Genomic DNA, 20,239 nt, shown 5'->3' with positions numbered 1-20,239 from the left:
ATCGATATGACAGCATACATTGTTATAAAACAATATGCATTATAAATGTATATAATATAGCATAATCGTATAATAGTATAATCGTTATGAAATACGTTATAAATTAATACAGCAAATTCTCCCTAATTGTCCCTCAAATTATACACAAAAATGGACAATTATGGAAGGGGAGATACGATTGTTGGAACCACGAGGCCCAAATTCTCCATTTCTGCTCCCAAGCTGAGAAAAAATTAGGAAAAATTTACTGTACATTGTGCGACGCACATTATAAACTAATGTCGCGATTATTATACCAATTACAATAATAAAAAAAATATAATAAATAGTAATTAAAATCACGATAAAATGAAACCTAAAAGCAACGCCAAAATGAGTGACAACTGTTATCTGCTCGCAGGCCCCTGGACCGCGAGCGTCAAAGCACCTACAGCTTCGTGGTGATAGCGACGGACAGCGGGAAGTACGACGCGAAGAGCACCTCGATCCCGGTGGAGATTCGCGTAAGCGACGTGAACGACAACGCCCCGGTTTTCGCGGAGTACCCGTTCCGCGCCCGAGTGTCGATCGGAACCCAGCCGGAGAAGAACATCCTGAGAGTGGTGGCCACCGACGCGGACGAGGGATTGAACGGGGAGATCGTGTACTCGTTCTTCCACGAGCAGGAGAAGCCGAAGTTCAGGATCCACCCTACCACCGGCGCGGTCACGGCGGCTCTGTCCTTGTCCCAGGACAACGGGAAGACGTATCACCTCGAGGTGCTGGCGAGGGACAGAGGGAACCCTCCCAGAAGCGCTCGGGGCCTGATAGAGCTGCAGGTCGGGAACTTAGCCGACCTGCTGCCCGCCCTCAAGTTCCAGAACGAGTCCTACGAGGTGGTGATCCTGGAGAACTCCGCGGCTGGCACGGAAGTGGTGCAGGTCACCGCAGTCAGGTCCGACGGCAGGCGACAGCACGTGTCCTATTCGCTGGGGTCCGGCAACGACTTCGGGACCTTCGCCATCGACGAGGACACCGGGCTGGTTCGCGTGAACGACCCCGCGAGATTGGACGCCGAATTGTGGACCGATATGAGGGTCAGACCCGCCGACGGACAGATCGACGAGGGAAGGACCAACGCTTGGGGCAGGTCCTTGGAAGGACAGCTGTCCAAGGAGGAGCCTAGGGAGAGCTCGAAACACGTGCTGACCGTCGTAGCCAGGACCATCGGCTCGGATCCGCTCGAGGCTTACGTTCAGCTGGTCGTCAGGGTGTCGGACGTCAACGACAATCCGCCTGTCTTCACGCAGACTCAGTATTCCGCCACTGTTCTCGAGGGGAACGTCAAGGGGGACTTCGTTGTCAAGGTAAGACAATGCTTACGAACATGTCAGAGCATTTCTGAAATATCACTGTTACGCTGATGCATTATAATTTCTTGATTCTATTAAGATTCGCAGAAGGTAAGGGTGTTGAGAAAGTCATAAAAGGCGCATAACTTTGCCGTGCTTAATTTCATCGAATAAAACACGGCGGAGCCTCGATCATCCGGTCTAAGCAGGGCGCCGTAAATGTTCAGATAATAGAACAGACACTTAGTTGAAGTGCCAGAGATGCCATCTTCGCTGATTTCTGCGATAAATCGTTTTGTACATGATCCTCCTTAGATCGAACAGATTACAAGCAAATGGCACTTAAAATGCGGACGATTCTGGCATCGAAGTGCCGGATAATCGGGGTTCTAGTGCGCTTTAATTTTATGAAACTTTTGTCGACACTTTACGAAAGTGTCGACGTCGTTAAAACGACCGCTTTTTGTGGCAACAGCTCTCGGCCAGCGACGCCGATCAAGGAATGAACAGCAGGATCCTGTACCATATCGTAGACGGCAATCCTGATAATGCGTTCACTATCAGTCCGCCGTACAGCGGTGTAGTGCGCACGAACATCGTCCTCGATCGAGAGATCCGCGAGAAGTATCGTCTGACGATCATCGCCACGGATCAAGGAAATCCCCAGCTAACCGGCACCGCCGCACTCAGCGTTCGAGTGATCGATATCAACGACAATCAGCCGACTTTCCCGGAGCATAGCATCATTTCTGTCTCTGAAGGTAAGTAGCAATCATAATTCGCGATTTTAGAGTCAGTTATTAGACACGTTATAATTCGTTGATAGAGTTTGCAAGAGATCTTGGAGCAATTTCGTTCGTTAATAAAGTGATTAACGAATTCGTTGGCGGAATTTACAGGAAATCGAATAGTAATTTCGTGCATTAATATATAGCTGAATTAATTCATTGGTAGAATTGACAAGAAATCGATCAGCAATTTCGTTTATTAATAAATTGTTGAATAAATTCATTGGTAGAATTGACCAGAAATCGATCAGCAATTTCCTTTATTAATAAATTGTTGAATAAATTCATTGGTAGAATTGACCAGAAATCGATCAGCAATTTCGTTTATTAATAAATTGCTGAATAAATTCATTGGTAGAATTGACAAGAAATCGAACAGTAATTTCGTTCATTAATGAATTGAATTCATTGGTAGAATTGACCAGAAATCGATCAGCAATTTCCTTTATTAATAAATTGCTGAATAAATTCATTGGTAGAATTGACAAGAAATCGAACAGTAATTTCGTTCATTAATAAATTGAATTCATTGGTAGAATTGACAAGAAATCGAACAGCAATTTTCATTAATAAATTGCTAAATAAAATTCATTGGTAGATTTGACAAGAAATCGAACAGCAATTTCGTTCATTAATAAATCGCTTAACGAATTCATCGGTAGAATCTACAAGAAATCGAACAGTTGCGATCAATTCCGATTCATCAGTTCTCTGAAAATCTAACAAAGCCCCGGACCTCGTTCAAAGTAGCATCTATTAGTTTGAATTTAATTAGACAATGAAATCGATATATCTCCAATATACTAATATAAAGGCATTCGTAATTGACGATAAAAATGCACTTAACCAGATGGCGGATTTAACACTTGCATACGATTAATATCGATGTAACGCGAGCCAGGACGGTTTAAAATATCGCCAGCGGCAGCCCGTTTCCGTTGCGATTTTCTGGCCGCGAGGATTTTTCGCCGCGCGATCGCTCGCTCGCTCGAATGGGATCGATAGACTCCGATAGGCAACGATCCGCAGATATATTTTCAGCGGGATGCAAGAGCGAAAGCGATACTTAAGCGGCACGACCTACGTGCCTTAGAAATTAAACGGCGGAGATAATTGCAACGGTCGTATAGTCCAATTATAGCGTTTATTCATCCGAAGGCACGGCGGAAATGAAGGCTAACCGGCGATTATGAGCCGAGTACTATTCGGAATGGTTGCACGAACAGGTTACGAGCCGATGCGATTGCGTTGTACGCCTCCTTGTATTTCATCGGTCCGTGTCAATTCCAATCAGCCGTTCGATCACCGAATGACCTCGTTCTTTAATCCAATTGACTGCGTCTGATTGGAAGGCAGAGGTTACGGACGTATTTCTAGCCCGACCGGTCAGAAAAATCGATCGGCTCTTACGTTGTCTTATGCTCGAAGGCCTTCGCGCGCATATCCGCCCGAACATTCCCCGAGATATTTATTTCAATTGAATATTTCGAATTCATATCGGCATATATATATATATATATATATATATATATATATATATATATATATATTTTAAATAGTAATTCTATATTTGCAAAATTAATTGTATTTCGTTCGATACGCTAACAAATTGCCATCTCGAACGGAAGAAGCACAACAGAGCTGAGAGAGAAACAGCGAACATCTATATTTCTCAGCTGAAATATGTTTACCCAGATTCATCTGCAACATTTCGATGATCTTCGAACTTATCACAAAAAGTTTGAACGCATTCCTCGAGCTCGAAAGATCTGGCCAGCATCAGGCTCGGCACGTTTCCGCGAAAAAATTCCGAAAGATCGCGTTTGCTAGGCGAGCGAAGAGATCGCTAGATCGAGTAGCAGGATCGCTCGGGTGTCGAGTTTCGCCTCGAAAATCTAGACGCTGGCGCGGGTAGATAAATTTGTCGGAAGGTCGCCCACGCGAGCCGGCGAAAGAGACGTTTCTGCGTGGCAAAGTGAAGCACGATGATCCGTTAGGAGCGAGCGAAGGAGCGGCCGAGGGAAGAGCGGGCCGAAAAGGAAGGTCGAAAGGGGAGCCGCGAGAAAAGGGCGAAAGTCAGGCCGGGAGGGCCGGCAGGAGTAGGGAGAAGGACGCGGCCGCCGGAGGTAGGAGTGCATACTACTCTCGAAGTATAAAGTTAAGTGGCAAAGGATTTATGTCGGCATTAAAGTCCAACTGTTCCGAACAATCTGCATAACTTAGGCGAGGCTGCGAACGACCGCGCGGCGGCCGTCGTCGTCTCTCGCACTCCCGTGTAACGGCCGGTGGCTTTGTCCTTCTCGGCTTCTCATATTGTTCCCCATTGACAGATACGATTCAATGGAACGGCACCTAGCGAAGGTGGCCGGCAGTTTGACGCGCGAGCGCCGGCCTACAGCTGCTACCGTCTCCTCCCTCCGAACTTCGTCCCCGCGTGAATTCATACTTTACGCGATGCAATCCATAGATCCACGCGACTGCGCCGAGGATTAGAGAAAGCGATCGGGTTAATCCATTGACTGCCAACTACGAGATATCTCGTAGTGAGCGTCTGTACCAAAACTGCCAGCTACGAGATATCTCGTAGTGGGTGCTGCAAGTTTAGATTGGCTATAAATGGCTATTTGAGTTAGGAACTATTAGAAAGGATGAATGAAAGATGTATATAGTATAGAGAACATATTGATTATCAATTAAAAAAATACTGTAAATATTATTATATTTTGTAAAACTTCGTGTTTTCTTTAAAATACAACCGTGGCACCCAGATCAAGACGCGCTAAATTTGCGTGGCAGTCAATGGGTTAAATCGATCGCGAGACGCTTCGACAGCGAGCGCTTCTATGGGAAAAACCGCGTCGGAAATGTTCGGCAAGAATTTTTTGTAGGACCTTTCGGATTCGAGATACAGCAATTTCTCCCAGATCATGTTAAATTCCGATTTCCATGTTCGGTGATCGGAATTGAAACCGACAGATCCACCAAATCGCGATTTTTCGAGCCTCGCGGCTCCTTTTTATAGATTTTTGTACATTTATTCTCGTATTATATATTTTATAGTTATTAGCTATTTATACCCGTTTGATATATTCTATAATCGTTAATAATCGACGTCTATAAAAACGATCCGCGAGGATCGAAGAATCGTATCTGCTCTTCTTAAATTGTCCATTTTTTAATCTAAGCTGAAAGACGATTTGGGAGAATTTCCGATACATACATGGGCTTGGTAGAAGTGGAAATGGACAGCCACAGGTCGGACGACATTGTCGACGTGGTCCGTTGCGCAGGATCGCGGATCAATAATTTTTCCAGTTGTTTTAATAAACGGCGACGTTCGCGAGATACGATTGTTAATAATTAGGATGTACGTGTCACTCGCGAATTTCTATTCGATGCGAATAATTGGCAATAATGTCTAGAGGCCATTTTCTTGGAACGGCGGGCAGTTAGTTTACTGTAAATGGTATTCTCTATCAGCAGTAAAAACGGACAATCATGGCCGGCCGCGCGGCGTAACATCTCTTTTTGATATAAAGAATTCACAGGCATGCGCTGTAAGTTCATTTCCTTCCAGCAGTTTTTGCTAATTCTAACTTAGAACGCTTAACGTATACCGCTAATAGAAACATACAATCATAGTCGGGACGCGCGGCATTAAAATCTCTATCGAAAGCCAAAAATTGTCAAGAATGTCGAGGCCTCATTTTCTCGGATCGGTCGCCGGTAATTCAAACTGGGACCCGCGTAATCTACGCAACCAGTGGAAATGGACAATAACGATCGGCGATGATGCCGACCCATATTCAATGCCGTGTTCTCGTTAAAAAAATGCTTCATAATCTCATAATCTTTATAAAATGTTTCATGGTCCAATAATCGCGCTATAAATTATACTTTCGCGATCGGTAGATAGGGATAATCGTGATCGGACATGTCCGAGAAGGCTTTATTTGGCCGATACGCACGACAAAAATATTGAAATTCGATTTCCTGCGAAAGAGGAGTAGCGGACCTTTTCTTTTTCCTTCTTTTTTTTTCTCCTCTGCTGAATCAAGTTTTATAAATCGTCGAGAGAAATGGCCGGTGTTAATTACTTCGGCCGAAGCGGGGATTATCGTGCTCGTAGCGGAAGATAAAAGAGAATAGGAAGGTGCAAGGACAGGTAATTGGTCGGGATTCCCCGCGATACGAAGCACTGTCGACCCGGCCTTTTTACGCGTTTTGCGCCGACTGTCTCCGATCGCCGCGAGCCGAACCGCGGCTTCATTTAATTTACATCGCGGCGACAGAGTCTCATTGTCCTTCTCGTCTTGCCGCGTTTTTCGTTCGATTCGTCCGTTCTCCTTTTCGTGGTCCCCTTCGCTTCCCTCTTCTTCTCTCTTCCTTTATCTCCACTTCTCTCTCTCTCTCGCTCTCTCTTTCTCTGTGCCTTTCTACTTTTCTGCGTCTCTTTCCTCTCTCACCTCCCCCCATCTTTTCCCTCTCTCGCTCTCTCCGTCTCCCTTTCCCACCCTTTCTCTCCCCGTTCGTCGTCCTCTTTCACCGCGCGCTCTCTCCCCGGCTTCTCAGCTTCTTGCTGCGAAGTTCTAAGAACGTCCAACACGAAAGGCCGCGTACTCGCGCGCCAACCGAGTAACTCGAGATCGCTATCTAATTTGTATCACCATAAAACTTCAGCCCGGCGCAAACGAGACTGCTACCACTTCTATTCGCGATTCGCGGCTCGATAGAATTTATTTAATACCCCGTGGCTCCAGAAGCGCGGCGGCTGCCTTTTCAGGCACCTGCTTGCCGCGCCGCCAGCCACGCTGCTTGCCACCGTATCGCGTTTTGACAATCGTCCGCGGGACGCGATCGAGCGAACAGGCTTGAAACAGATTTTAGGAGGACCCACGATTGTTAGAACGGTGGTCGCTGATCGATATATCGCACGAATCGCGGTGACGACGACGAGCGAACGGTGACCACATGCTCGCATTAAGTCGCTGTGAAGGCGCAATTTCGACAAATGAAGTGTCGATAACACTGCTTGTATCGGCAACGAATCGAACGCGAATTTGATCAATAGTACACGGATCGTTTGTACTAAAAAGTAACTGCATCGATTAGCAGAGAAACTGTCCTCATTCCGCTGTTCAACGCTTCGCTCGGCCGCTTTGGCCGCACGATGCGCACGAAATCGTCGGCGCAACGGCCGCGTCAGCGTCCAAGCGTATCCCGGAATGATCGAGTATGTCCCACGGACCGTCCCCGAGAGATTGAATGGCAAATAGTATCGTCGATCTTCCCCCGGTTCGATCGAATACTTCATTACTCGGCGGAGCCGCGCGGCGCGCCAGTAAAAAAACGATCCGGAGGATCCGCGACCGGTCGTATTTTAGCGAAGCGCACAGTAATTGTTTTTAATTATCCGGACGGACGCGGCGTATATAATTATCGTTCGACCTAAAACGAGAAGGCGCGGTTTTGCCGATGTTTGATAGCCCCACACGCCTTTGTTCCTGAAGGGGCTGCTCGCCGCGCGGCGCGGCGGCGTGTGCGCATAACCGCGTCGCACGTCCACACGCACGCGTGCACGCACGCGGCCGCGCGGGGCTCGTGAGGAGGATTTAATCGACAGCATCGATCCGATCGGTTCCGAAAGTGGCACTGACACGAGAAATCGAAACAATGGTAGACCACCGACGAGAGGATTTTCCGTACATGGAGCACCGCGCCGACGATATATCGCGGCACCGTGCGCCGGCTCGCCCGGTTACGCGAACGCGTAGGACCCCCGGTAATCAGAATTAACTCGGCGGAACTCGCGGAGACCGAGGGAACTGCGAGAATTGATTATTTCGCGGGGGAACGCAGACTGTTGCCGCGAGGAAGGCTGCGATCGGCGCCTCAAACGCGGTCATACACGGTCAAACGACCGCGAGCTGCCAGTATCCGACGCCAGCGACTCGCACGTGCGAGATCTGCAATTTACTGCGACGTGGTCTGGACGCGGGGGACTCCGGTTCACCGTGGAAACGGTTCAAACTTGTCCAAACATCGTGCAAAAAATGGTCCCAAAAAGATTAGAAAACACTGAAATACATCGTGAAAGTATTGACGCATTCGTGAAGAGATTTGCAGCACCGTGTTAAGAATTCGTGCAGCGATAGAGATTCGAGGTGCAAGGTCTGCAGCTCTCGGAAGGACACCGAGGAGGAAGCCTTGCAGTAATAGAGAGATCGTTGTACAGGTCGCCTTTGCTTCCGAGGCCCGAGGAACACTACCGGAACCGGAGAAGCGCAAGAGTGGGCCGGCCACGTATTCGCTCAGGGACGCGACCGGTCTCGAAACCGATTTACACGACTTTAACGATCGCCCGTGAAATTTACGAGCGGACGTAGCCGCGTGCCAGCTAGTCCCCGGAGCCGTCCAAACGCGCCGCTCCGTGGCTCTCGCTCTTCGAAATAATTCTTTTATTGGCGCAGGTGTTGCGCCTGTTCGCGGCGTATCAAACGACCGAGCACTGCGATCTTCATTCGGGAGGACCTTAGCGATCGCTGGCCTAAGATCTCCGATTACCGATCAGCGAAATTCCCGATCGCGGAGATTACCGGTAACCGAAATTACCGATCACGAAAATTACCGGATGACCGAATTTTCCGACGATCGAATTTCCCGATGACCGAATTTCCCGACGGCCGAATCTCCCGATGACCGAAATTCTCGATGACCGAATTTTCCGACGACCGAAATTCCGAACCGCGAAAATTACTGGTGGCCGAAATTCCCGACGACCGAATTTCCCGGTGACTGAATTTCCTGACGACTGAAATTCTCGATCGCGAGACCAAAATTCCCGATGACGGAATTTTCCGACGATCGAATTACCCGAGGACCGAATTTCCCGATGACCAAAATTTCCGATGACCGAATTTCCCGACGACCAAAATTCCTAATGACCGAATTTCCCGACGACCTAAATTCCCAATGACCGAAATTCGCGATCACGAAAATTATCGGTGACCAAAATTCCCGGAAACCGAATTTCCCGATGACCGAAATTCCCGACCGCGAAGATTACCGGTGACCGAATTTCCCAACGACCGAAATTCCCGATGACCGAATTTCTCGACGACTGAAATTCCCGATGACCGAATTTCCCTACCACGAAAATTCCCGGTGACCGCAATTCCCGACGACCGAATTTCCCAATGACCGAATTTCTCGACGACTGAAATTCTCAATGATCGACGTTCGCAGCGACCGAAAATCCCGATTTATCCGAAACTTCTTGCAATTCTCGGGCACGAGTCGCCATCCAGAGCAAACGGCTCTCTCCTCGGGGCCCTCTTCGTAGCAGCAGAGCGATAGAACGGGCCGATAGTGCGGATTCAATGCATTTTAAACGCGACTCCCACCGAGTGTCTTTAAGTTCGCGGAAGGTCTGTATCGCGGCCGATCGTCCGCCGGTGACAAAGTGGCTGCTCCGTCGGGCCAGAAAACGAAACCGCAGAAGGACCGGGCCCATGTAACGACCCCATCCATCAGTAACAACGGTGTCTGGCATTGTGCGACGATAAAGCGCTCGATGTCCCAGTTAAACTGTTCGTGCGATCCGCTACCGATCCGACGATCTTCGTGCTGCGCGTCGAGATTCCGAGTCCGAGCACTCGGAAGCATCAGATACGTCGGAATCGACGCGAATTCTTTCTCCTCTATCGTAACATTGCGGCCACTGGCCGAGGATATTGTGGAAAACACGAGTTGTGCTAAGTTTAATAGGCCGGTTAATCATAATTAACGTAACCGTAATGGAGCTTTACTGGCGTGGCTTTCGACAAAAGTGAACATAAAGCGTAGACAATAAAGACAATGATCTTCGTTGCAACGCTGCGATCCGTGGAGCTATTCTAGCCAAGGATGCCAGGATTTGTTTCCCAGAAAATGAGAATAATTGCTTTTGTCTTAATTATTTGCGTTCCTGTCATGATCGTTTCGAGAATAATTGCTTCTTGTTTTAATCGTTTCGGTTAATCTGTGTAGCAGCTTTCTCTGGTTTTTCTTGATCGCAATATCCGCGCGTTGTTATCGCAGGATCACGATTATATAGAAGGTCCTAGGATTTTCCCGGCAACGCTGAAGTGGCCGAAATTGGCTCAACGAACGCAATGGTTCGCAACTCTAAATTTTATCCGTCGTAGATCAAAGCGTTATTCGTTAGCTGCTAGGACGATAATTTTGTTGCTGGATTCTTACTGGACAATTGCTCGCGGGATCAGTTGTCAGTTGTCAGTTGTCGGTATCCGAAGGATCAATTTGATTGCAGGTACCCAAGTGGGCACGCTGCTGACGACCATCACGGCGAACGACGTTGACAGTTCCCCGGCGCTGACCTATCGATTCGGGAACGTGACCAACCCGGGCCCTTTCAGCATCGATCGTTACGGAGGCAAGGTCGTTCTCCGCAGACGTCTGGACGCTGAAACGCGGTCGGAGTACAGCCTCCAGGTGATTGCCAGCGATGGAATGCACGAGGCAGTCACGGATTTGATAGTCCGCGTCACGGATCTGAACGATAACGCGCCCAAGCTGCAGCAGTCGGCGTACATCGCCACTCTTCCAGGTTAGTAACGCATAGTCGCAAGAATCTTACACGTTCTTCTTTCTTTTCTTTTTTCAATCGTTCGGGCTTGGCATTTACTTTGTCATAATTCCTCGGCGACGTTTAAGCGCGTCGTCCGGGCACTCGGAGCCAGCAAATCGATTGGATTAGTTGAAGCGAATTGGATGGATTAGGTGAAGTGAAAAGACTATGGTCTCCGAAAGAAGTGGGCGAAATCTTCAGCATTTTCACGGGGAAATAGAAGCATGGAATTTTGCAGGATTTTTACTTGATGTCTAATTATGGCAGAATTAGTTTGGAGGTGTTTTTGGAAGCATCATCGGATTGATTAGTTTTTGGTAAATTGTTTTCGTTGAAATGATGCAGAGATGGTCTCAGAAATATCATAGAAAAGTCGACAAGGAGTTCAAATATATTGTGCAAGTATATTTTGCATAATGTTTATATTATCTTTTTATTTTTGTGCGAATGGCGATTTTTATACATTTTTTATTAAAAATCAGGCTGAAGAATAAATTCAGTTTACTGGAAACCATCTGATTATTGAACTGGACTAAAAATGTTATCAATATTATTAATATTGATATTAATATTGTCGGCTTTTCAATTCACCTGAAATCAGCTCTCAAGATGGCAAATTGCATAAGAATCCAGGATCTAGTGATCACTAATTGCACAATTAAGTGGATTAGGATCATAGTAGTGCAAGTTACATTTTCGAAAATTCATACTGTACGTCTGAAAATGTAATCTATACATGATAAAATGTTGAAAAGACACTAAATCATCTGACTGATGAATTTTGTCAGTGTACAATACAGGTGTTAATAAACAATAACTTTACTTCTTACAATGAGAATTATATCAATGAAACTACATCTGAAATATGACTTATTTCACTATGATTCACTATGACTCTATCAATGAGACTACATCTAAATTGTGACTTATTTCACCATGATTCATTATGATTCTATCAATGAGACCACATCTAAATTGTGACTTATTTCACTATAATTCACTATGATTTCTTCAATGAGACTACATCTAAAATGTGACTCTCTCTCTCTCTCTCTCTCTCTCTCTCTCTCTCTCTCTTATTTCACTATGATTCAGTGATTCTATCAATGAGACTACATCTACAATGTGACTCTTCTTTCACTATAATTCACTATAATTCTATCAAAGAGACTACATCTAAAATGGGACTCATTTCCACTCGGTTATCACTAGTGTGCAGATTCCAATGCATTTATAGCAAATTAGCGAATCTCTCGCTGTTACATTCGACAATTTGCATAAGCATCCTCGCCCTAGTTGCCCGATGCACCTCACAGAACTCCTGCCACTGCGTACACCATGTTCTCTCACCATCACCACCGAAAGCCGTCTCCTCGTCTCCCTAGAAAGCCCCAAAAGCCTCTCCAATTACCAAAAACCGCCGTATCGTTTCCTGAAGAAATAGCGAAGCAGGTCCGATCCCGGGTCCTCGATTCGGGAACGACCATTAATAAACGCGGGTCCGAGAACAGGTTTTTAGTAGGCACGTGTTGTCCTGTTGGCCGTGTTCCAAACTCGAATTGACACCGCGCGGAGATAAAGCGCGGGAACGAGAGGCGACGAGAGGCGCAGCGAAAGAGAGAAAGAAAGAGAAAGAGAGAGTGAGAGGGAGAGTATGAGAGAAAGGGAGAAGAGTGTTCGGGGTTGAAGAAGGAAGCCCGAACGCCGTGGAACGATGAAGAAGAAAGGTGGATGACATAGCGAGGGGGATCTCGTGGGAGGGAGGGGGCCGATGAAAAGCTAGCTGGGCCCGCTGAAGGGAGCAACACACGGGGACCATGCGAAAAGATGCGACTCGGCCAGAGGAGAGAAAACACGTCAAAGCGAGAGAGGAAGAGAGAGAAAGAGAGAGGAGAAGAGAGAGGAGAAAAGAGAGGTTTCGTTGCAACGGAACGGAGGGGTCGACAGAGAAAGAGAGAGAGAGAGGAGAATTGCGAACGCCTCGCACATAAATAAACGCGAGGACACCGTTTGCCAGGCAGCCGAAAAGCCGCCTTCGCTGGCAACCGCCGGCCGAGATCACCGGCTTCGAAGACTCTCGAAACTTATTAAAAATACATAGGCCCGCGCCTAATGGTGCATTTGGGTGGGCGGCGGCGGGGCGACGGGGGCGGCTGGATTGGCAGGAGGAGGACGTGGAAAGAGCCGAGGAAAGGGGGGAGCTCCCACGGCGACGGGCCCCGCGAATTTGCATCTCCCTCTTCTCTTCTCTCTTTCTCTCCATGGTTCACCGGTCCCTCTGTTAGAACCGCGAAAAAACCGGGGGAGGCCGGTCCCCGGCAAAAAGGGAGACGATCTTGCGCCAGGGATCGAGGAAAATACGACTTCGGGATGTAATTGATCTATAAGCCGGGGTGTGCGTGTCTCTGCGTGGAAAGGATCGGTTAGGTGCGCCCCAAAATGACGAGCGACGCTGAAAGTTTGGTAGATAGTGGACAAAAATTACAATGTCACGTGATTGGTACATTTATTTAATCATAGGACGACTAAACGTTTAGTGGTCGAGTGCAAGTTTCATAGAGCATAGCCTTGAAATAACCTTGACATAGCCTTGACATAATCATAACATAAACGTAGGATGATTAAAGGTTTAATTGTCGAGTAAAAGTTTCATACAGCATAACCTTGAAATAACCTTGACATAACCTTGACATAACCTTGACATAACCTTGATATAACCTTGATATAACCTTGACATAACCTTGGCATAACCTTGAAATAACCTTGACAAAATCTTGATATAACCTTGAAATAACCTTAACATAACCGTAGGATGGCTAAAAAAACCTTGATATAACCTTGAAATAACTTTAACATAATCGTTGGATGACTAAAGATTTAGTGGTCGAGTGAAAGTTTCATAGAGCATAACTTCGACATAAGCTTTACATAATCTTGACATAAGCTTTAGTCAAGTTTGACAAAGTTTAATAAAGTTTGATAAAGTTCAATAAAGTTTGATAAAGTGTCACGAAGAAATTACCACAATTCTGCAAAACCTGATAATTGGCAAATTCGACAAGCAATTATAAATAAGAAATGAAATCCTCATTCGTTAGAAATATTAAGAAAGTAACATCTTCTCAAGTGTGGCCAACAACGACTGTTCGGCGCCGAAAGAGTTAAGGTCACAGGAGCAGAGACGAAGTCAGTCCAGCTTTCCTCTTTGCACCGTGGTCAGCAAGCATTTAAATTAATCGTTAGAAACTTGTTCCACTGTATTCGCGACCTGCTAAGATGGATGTGCATGGATCCCACTCTGGCATGCACGAGCCAGGGTTAAAAGGGCGGCGGAGAACGCCGGCTCCGGTGTCGTATTCAATGGAGGATGGTCGAGCAAGTGTCTTCGATACGTTGCAACTCGGGGAGCCCTTAATTTAGACTCGGTCCCAGAGCTCTATTCCCTCTCGGCGTGGAAGGGCGGATCGTTTGTTCGTTGATCAACGAACAAGGAAGACGAGTTAATCCGATGATTATCAAAATCGTATTAAGGTGTCCCGGGAACCACGGCTGGCCGGGCGCAGGGATTAATGAAGAGAAGGTAGAGAGAGAGAGAGAGAGAGAGAGAGAGAGAGAGGGAGAGAGAGAGAGAGAGAGAGAGAGAACGAGATAGGAGAACCCTCTCGCTGCCGGTAATAAGAATTCGTCCCACTAAGGCGCCCTGACGCGAACACGCATACTCCACGGTCATACGCACCTCGCAATAATTATAGAGTACCTGTCGCTTCTCGGTTAAGATCCTCCCTGCCCTCCGCGAGAGATCTTCCTGCCTCCTCACCTCGGACATCCCCAAAGGGCTGCGCTGGTCCGCGCGGTTTTATTTCACCGTCTCCACCCCTCCTGCCCCTCACCCGCCCTCCTGGTCGTCTCGCCCTTTAACCGTCTTCGTTCCACAGAATCCTCCGTCCTCGTCCTTCTTCCCCGGTTTCGGACGGGGCTTGGCACATTAATGCCGAGTTATCCGACGATTTGAAACGCATCGAAATGATTTTTGTACCGAGGCTGGCCCCACGGCTCGACTCGACTCGACTCGGCTCCGCTCGGCTCGGCTCTGCTCCGCTACGGCCCAGCCCGGCCAGCGATTTATACAACTGGTTATTATTTCATACTTCCGTTCAGCCCGATGTCAGGACGGCTTATCCTCCTCCTTTATCGAGAAAAGAAAGAACTTGAGGTGCTGGTGGCGGCTACGATCCTCCTGCTCTCCCGACGACCATGCGAAAAGAGGCAGAGGGTACTTGACCTCGCGCCAGTGATCCCTCGATCTTTGCACCGGACCCTTCTCCGGACCATTTCGCACCTTCGAACCCACGGCCGGTGCTGCCCTTCTAGTCTCTGCTATTCAACGGACGGCCCCCAGCCTGATCGAGGACTGCGCGCTATAAAAAATCTCTCTTCGTCGTTTCGCACCTGGAAACGAGAGGAATTTCCGATCGGCTGGAAAATTCCTTCTTAAAATGATGGTCAGGGAGGATCGTCTGAACAGGCTGATCCAGAATTGCATCCTCCAGAAAATCCTTTTAGGAGCTTTCTTAAGAAAGCGCTGAGAGAAGATGCTTCCAACGCAAAATTCATCATTTTTAAAATTAGCTAGCGAGGTTTTCGATCACCTTGAAAGGCTAACTGAAAATTGCACCTGCCTCCCAAAGAGCCCTATCCTTTCGTCGTTTCTCTCAGGAATAATAACTGAAAAAGATCCTCCAGCAAACATAGTTATTACAGATTATTCTAGATCAATTACGACGACTAACAAGTTATAATCAGTCAGTCATTGATCAGGTTACTTTCTGCCCAACTCTGCTAGTTTTGTACGAAAATCCCAGGTGTCGTTTTAAACTTGTTTTCGCTTTCTTCTCGACTCAACATCGTCCTCTCCATTTCCAGAAGGACGAGGGGACCTGCAGGAGATCCTGACGGTGAACGCGACCGACGACGACTTCACGGAGGACAACAGCCGCATCCGCTACTACCTGCTGAAAGCCAGCAAAGGCTTCTCGGTGCATCCAGTGACCGGCGTGCTGACTGTGAATCGCACCGCTATACCGAGACCCCTCCCCAACGAAGTGGAGCTAGCCGTTGTAGCCGAAGACTATGGCAAACCACCGGCGTCGTCGGTCTGCTCCGTCGTGGTGCGACTCAGCGGCTTGAAGAGCATTCTGCCAGGAAAGAAGCACAAGATCACGGCGAAGGAAAATTCGACGAGAGGAACCACGTTGATGAGACTGTCCGACGTCGATCTGTTGGACGGCAGCATCGTTGCCGGCGACGACAGCGGGACGTTCGAGGTGTCCAGGGGGAAGTTGATACTCTCCAAGGTGCTCGACAGAGAAACGAAAGACAGGTGAGCACGGACTCGTTGGAACGTCTCAAATCTACGGGCGTTCTTCGAGTTTCTAGATAGAAACTTTGCTGGGTCGATCGAGATCGGAAGCGCGGCTTTGCAAATTATTTCCATGACTCAGAAATTTTGTTGAAACATTTCACATACTGGGTTCAAATGCGCGTACATTGTACCATTCTCAGAAATATTCTCATTGGAAAATATACACATTCGATGAAGTTACATAAGTTCTTTCAGTTCATGGTCTGATACCTTGATTAAGGCAGACGCAGCACTGAATCGTTCATAACTTTCTCAAGAATAAACATTTCCGAACGAAAAAATTCCTGAGCGTGGTCCAATATACAGATATTCGAACAGTCCAAGAGCAACAATCCATCGAAATTTCTATACCTCGGAAATAATTCACAAAGAGCACATTTCTTTTCGCATAGGAAAGCGTTCAAATGTACCCAGTTAAGAACCGAACCCAAACCTATCAGAACCCTTCTAATCTATTCGGAACCTTGCAGATACATCTTGCGGCTAGGCTCGAAGATCGAGAACATGACGACGGGTTCCCTGATGGGCGACGAGCCGGTGACGGTGATCATCACGGTCGAGGACGTGAACGACAACTACCCTCGGTTCTTCGAGGAGCTTCACGAAGTGTCGATCAAGGAGAACGCGTCCCAAGGAACGACGATAGCAACGCTCCGCGCGAAGGACGACGACCTTGCGGGAAGCGCCGCAGCCAGCCTAGTCTACGAGATCACGTCGGGAAACGACGGTGGATTGTTCAAGGTGGAGAGGACGACGGGGTCTGTGTTAGTGAACGCGACGCTGGACTGCGACTTAGAGCCGGAGATCTATAACTTAGTGGTGATGGCGTGCGACAGTGACCCAATCTCGCCACTCTGCGCCCTTGCAAGGCTGAGGATCCGACTGGAGGACGTAAACGACAACTCCCCCAAGTTTCCAGTCTCGGAATACCTGGAGTTCGTCGGCGAGAACGAGCCAATAGGCACCACAGTGTTCTCGGCCCGCGCCTCGGACCTCGACCGCGGTATTTTCGGCTCGCTAAACTACTCCATCGTGTCCGCGGCAGCCACCGGCTTCTCCGACATCGACGACAGCTGGAAACTGTTCGCAGTGGACGCTAAATCGGGCACAGTGACCACACGAGCCGTGTTCGACTACGAACTCCGTAATCGCTACGCGTTCACCTTGCGGGCGACGGACGCAGGCGGCAGAACCGCCGCAGTCCGGGTCAGAGTTGAGATCGAGTCGAAGGACGAGTTCTATCCGCAGTTCACCGAGAGGATGTACAGATTCGGCATCAAGAGCGGGGCCCAGGTGCTTCCTGGGACGGTGATCGGCCACGTGACTGCCACGGACCGCGACAAAGGGCCGGACGGCAGGGTGGTCTACCAGCTGACCTCGCAGCACCCGTACTTCAAGCTGAACCGCACCACGGGCGCGCTAATCGTCAAGCAGAAGTTGATGCACATCGACATGGACGTGGAGGAGTCCTCCAGGCTGGTGGTCAGCGCCAGCTCCGGCAGACAATTCTCTCTGTCGAACATGACCGTGGTGGAGATCACGTTGGCGGACGATATCGACGCGAACGAAGGCGGAGGCGTCACAGCTTTAGCTACGCCGACGGACGTGGGCTCGAACATGGCCGTGGCAGCGAGCGGGGGCCTGGCGGACTGGGCCCTCGGCCTGCTGATAGCGTTGCTGCTCCTGGTGGTAGCTTTCGGAGCCGTCTTCTTGTACCTTCACCTCAGAAACAGGAGACACAAGAAGCCAGGAACGAAGCCCGGCCTGAACGGCGAGAGCAACGCCACTGCGTCGAACAGTTACGTCGACCCCAGCGCGTTCGACACCATTCCTATCAGGAGCGTGACCGGAGTGGGCGCCGCTGGGAACGGCGGCGCTGGGAATGGAAATGGAGGCGGAGGCGCCGCGTCCTGCCAGTTCGCACCGCCTAAGTACGACGAGATCCCTCCGTACGGGACCTCGGGACAGTCCGGGCAGCAGCAGGCCACCTCGGAGCTGTCGGGAAGCGACCAATCCGGCTCATCCGGCCGAGGATCGGCGGAGGACGACGGCGAGGACGAAGAAATCAGGATGATCAACGAGGGTCAGCAGACCGGGGACTCCGCGAGCGACCTATCCGTTCACAATACTCAAGAATACTTGGCCAGGCTAGGCATCGTCGATCCGCCAGCTGGGACGCCGAGGAGGCCGCCGGAAGCGCTGCCTCTGAACAGCCTGCACCTGTTCGAGGACGAAGCTGCCACGGAAGCCGACATCGCGACGCTTATTTATGGGAAGATCGGAGAGCCTGGGAGGCCTATGTCGGGCCTGGAAGTGCCCGGGGGTCCGTCTATGAACGGATCGCTGAGTTCCATCGTGCACAGCGAGGAGGAGCTCACCGGGTCCTACAACTGGGACTATCTTCTCGACTGGGGACCTCATTACCAGCCTCTGGCCCACGTGTTCAGCGAGATCGCGAGGCTGAAGGACGACGCGGCCAGCGTGCAGAGCGGGAACTCGGGCAGCAGCGGGAAAACTAAGTCTGTACATAAAGCTCCGCCGCCGCCGCTGCTCACCTCCGTCGCCCCGAGGTCACTGGCGGCCCCTGCGCTGGCTAGAGGCATCCTACCGAGGTCCCCGATCAGTCACGACGCCTCCACGTTCCCCTCCGCGGCTCTCAGCCCAAGCTTCTCGCCGTCCCTCTCGCCTCTAGCCACCAGGAGTCCCAGCATCAGTCCTTTGGTGCCGCCGGCCACCCAAAGGTCCAGTCAAAGTGCCAATAGGGGTATCCCCGTGACCGACGCCGAGCTCAGGATCTAGGTGACCCTCGCGAACGTCGTGTCCCACCGTCAGGTATTAGTATTAGGTCGCGCGATGCTTACCGCGAGCGATGAAACGTTGAACTGTTTGTGCCGTTTCGGCCGTGTATAAATTAGTGACGGTAAGTTGACTGACCTTCGAGCGGCGTGCCTCGAAGGCGCCCAAGGTGCGACGATCACCCTCCGAGCGTCCGCCTTCTCCGTGCGCGCGTTCATGTTTCACACTTTTGTAGATAATTCCGAGCGGTGTACTGCGCGAGGAGGAGACGAAGGAGAAGGAGGAGGCGGTCGTAACGCTGATATTACGGTTCTATTTTGTCCTTATCTCCCGTCTCTTGTGTACGATACGACTGTTAATCGCCGGCCCGAACGCCGGCCTAGAATACTCGGAAAGCCTTGTAAATAGGAGGCGTGTAAATAATACTCGAATTGCTCGAAAGGGTTCACCACTTCTCGCCTATAATCAAAAGCGGCTCACCGCGTCGTGGAACGGTCGCGTTTGCTCTGCAGAGATAACCAGTTGGTCGCCTCGTTCGACGGGGAGAGGTTGCTCGTATTTGATATTTAAGCTGGCAACGTCGGCCCCGAGGTGTTGACTTTGGCCCTTTAAGTATTTGTAGCAACGTCGCGTAACGACGATAGCGAATGTTTTCAGGGGGCGCGACTACAGTGGCGTAGACAGTGGAGGGGAGGGGAGCTTTCTGTTCAGCCAACTTGCGATCTCCTCGCAGTAGACGCGACCGTTTTCCCGCTTTGTAACCGAGATGAATTGGTTGATTGTTTAATTAGACCCGTTATCTCCGCGCACAGCGCCGCGCCGCGCCGCGTCGCGTCGCGTCCCGACGGCTTCGTCACGAGTGGACTGATTCTTTCGCGATTCGTGGCTCTGGACGCGACTACTCTGTTCAACTTTTGTTCTCCCTCATGTAACTTCCCTCTTTTACGTCGCGTACCCCCGCCGAGTGGAATCTCGATGTAACGGCGGCACGGTACGCCAGCCAGAGCTGCATACGCATAAACGCTAGTGGAATAGATATGTCATATTTTGTATAAAAAGAACACGCACACACTCACCTACACACGAAACTCTTTGTACAAAGACTCTCCTGTGAGCCGAGGATCCGCGCGATGACGGATCCTTAAATGAATTTTTTAGGAAACTGTGAGACTTAGTGTTAATTACCTCCCCTGCCGACCCGAAAATCCTATTCTTTTGCAGATTTAAGGGGGAACTCGTTAGTGAGTAAGCCATATGGTTAATGCCAAAATTA

General features: G+C 49.3%; 1 protein-coding gene across 1 annotated transcript in view; it reads left to right on the top strand.

Annotated features, from left to right (window-relative positions):
• The window catches only part of ds (dachsous cadherin-related 1), a 516,000-nt gene extending 495,866 nt beyond the window's left edge, over positions 1 to 20,134 (top strand). The window contains exons 13-17 of the mRNA XM_033470688.2: positions 401 to 1,346; positions 1,807 to 2,092; positions 10,431 to 10,727; positions 15,672 to 16,128; positions 16,641 to 20,134. Coding sequence (XP_033326579.2) covers positions 401 to 1,346; positions 1,807 to 2,092; positions 10,431 to 10,727; positions 15,672 to 16,128; positions 16,641 to 18,969 — 4,315 coding nt within the window. The 3' untranslated portion in view covers positions 18,970 to 20,134. The remainder of the gene's footprint in view (positions 1 to 400; positions 1,347 to 1,806; positions 2,093 to 10,430; positions 10,728 to 15,671; positions 16,129 to 16,640) is intronic.
• The last annotated feature ends 105 nt before the right edge of the window (positions 20,135 to 20,239 follow it).

Source organism: Megalopta genalis, chromosome 2 (assembly GCF_051020955.1).
Source record: "Megalopta genalis isolate 19385.01 chromosome 2, iyMegGena1_principal, whole genome shotgun sequence".
Lineage (NCBI taxonomy): Eukaryota > Metazoa > Arthropoda > Insecta > Hymenoptera > Halictidae > Megalopta > Megalopta genalis.
Note: the sequence above shows the minus strand (reverse complement) of the source record. Positions and strands in the feature narration are given on the sequence as shown.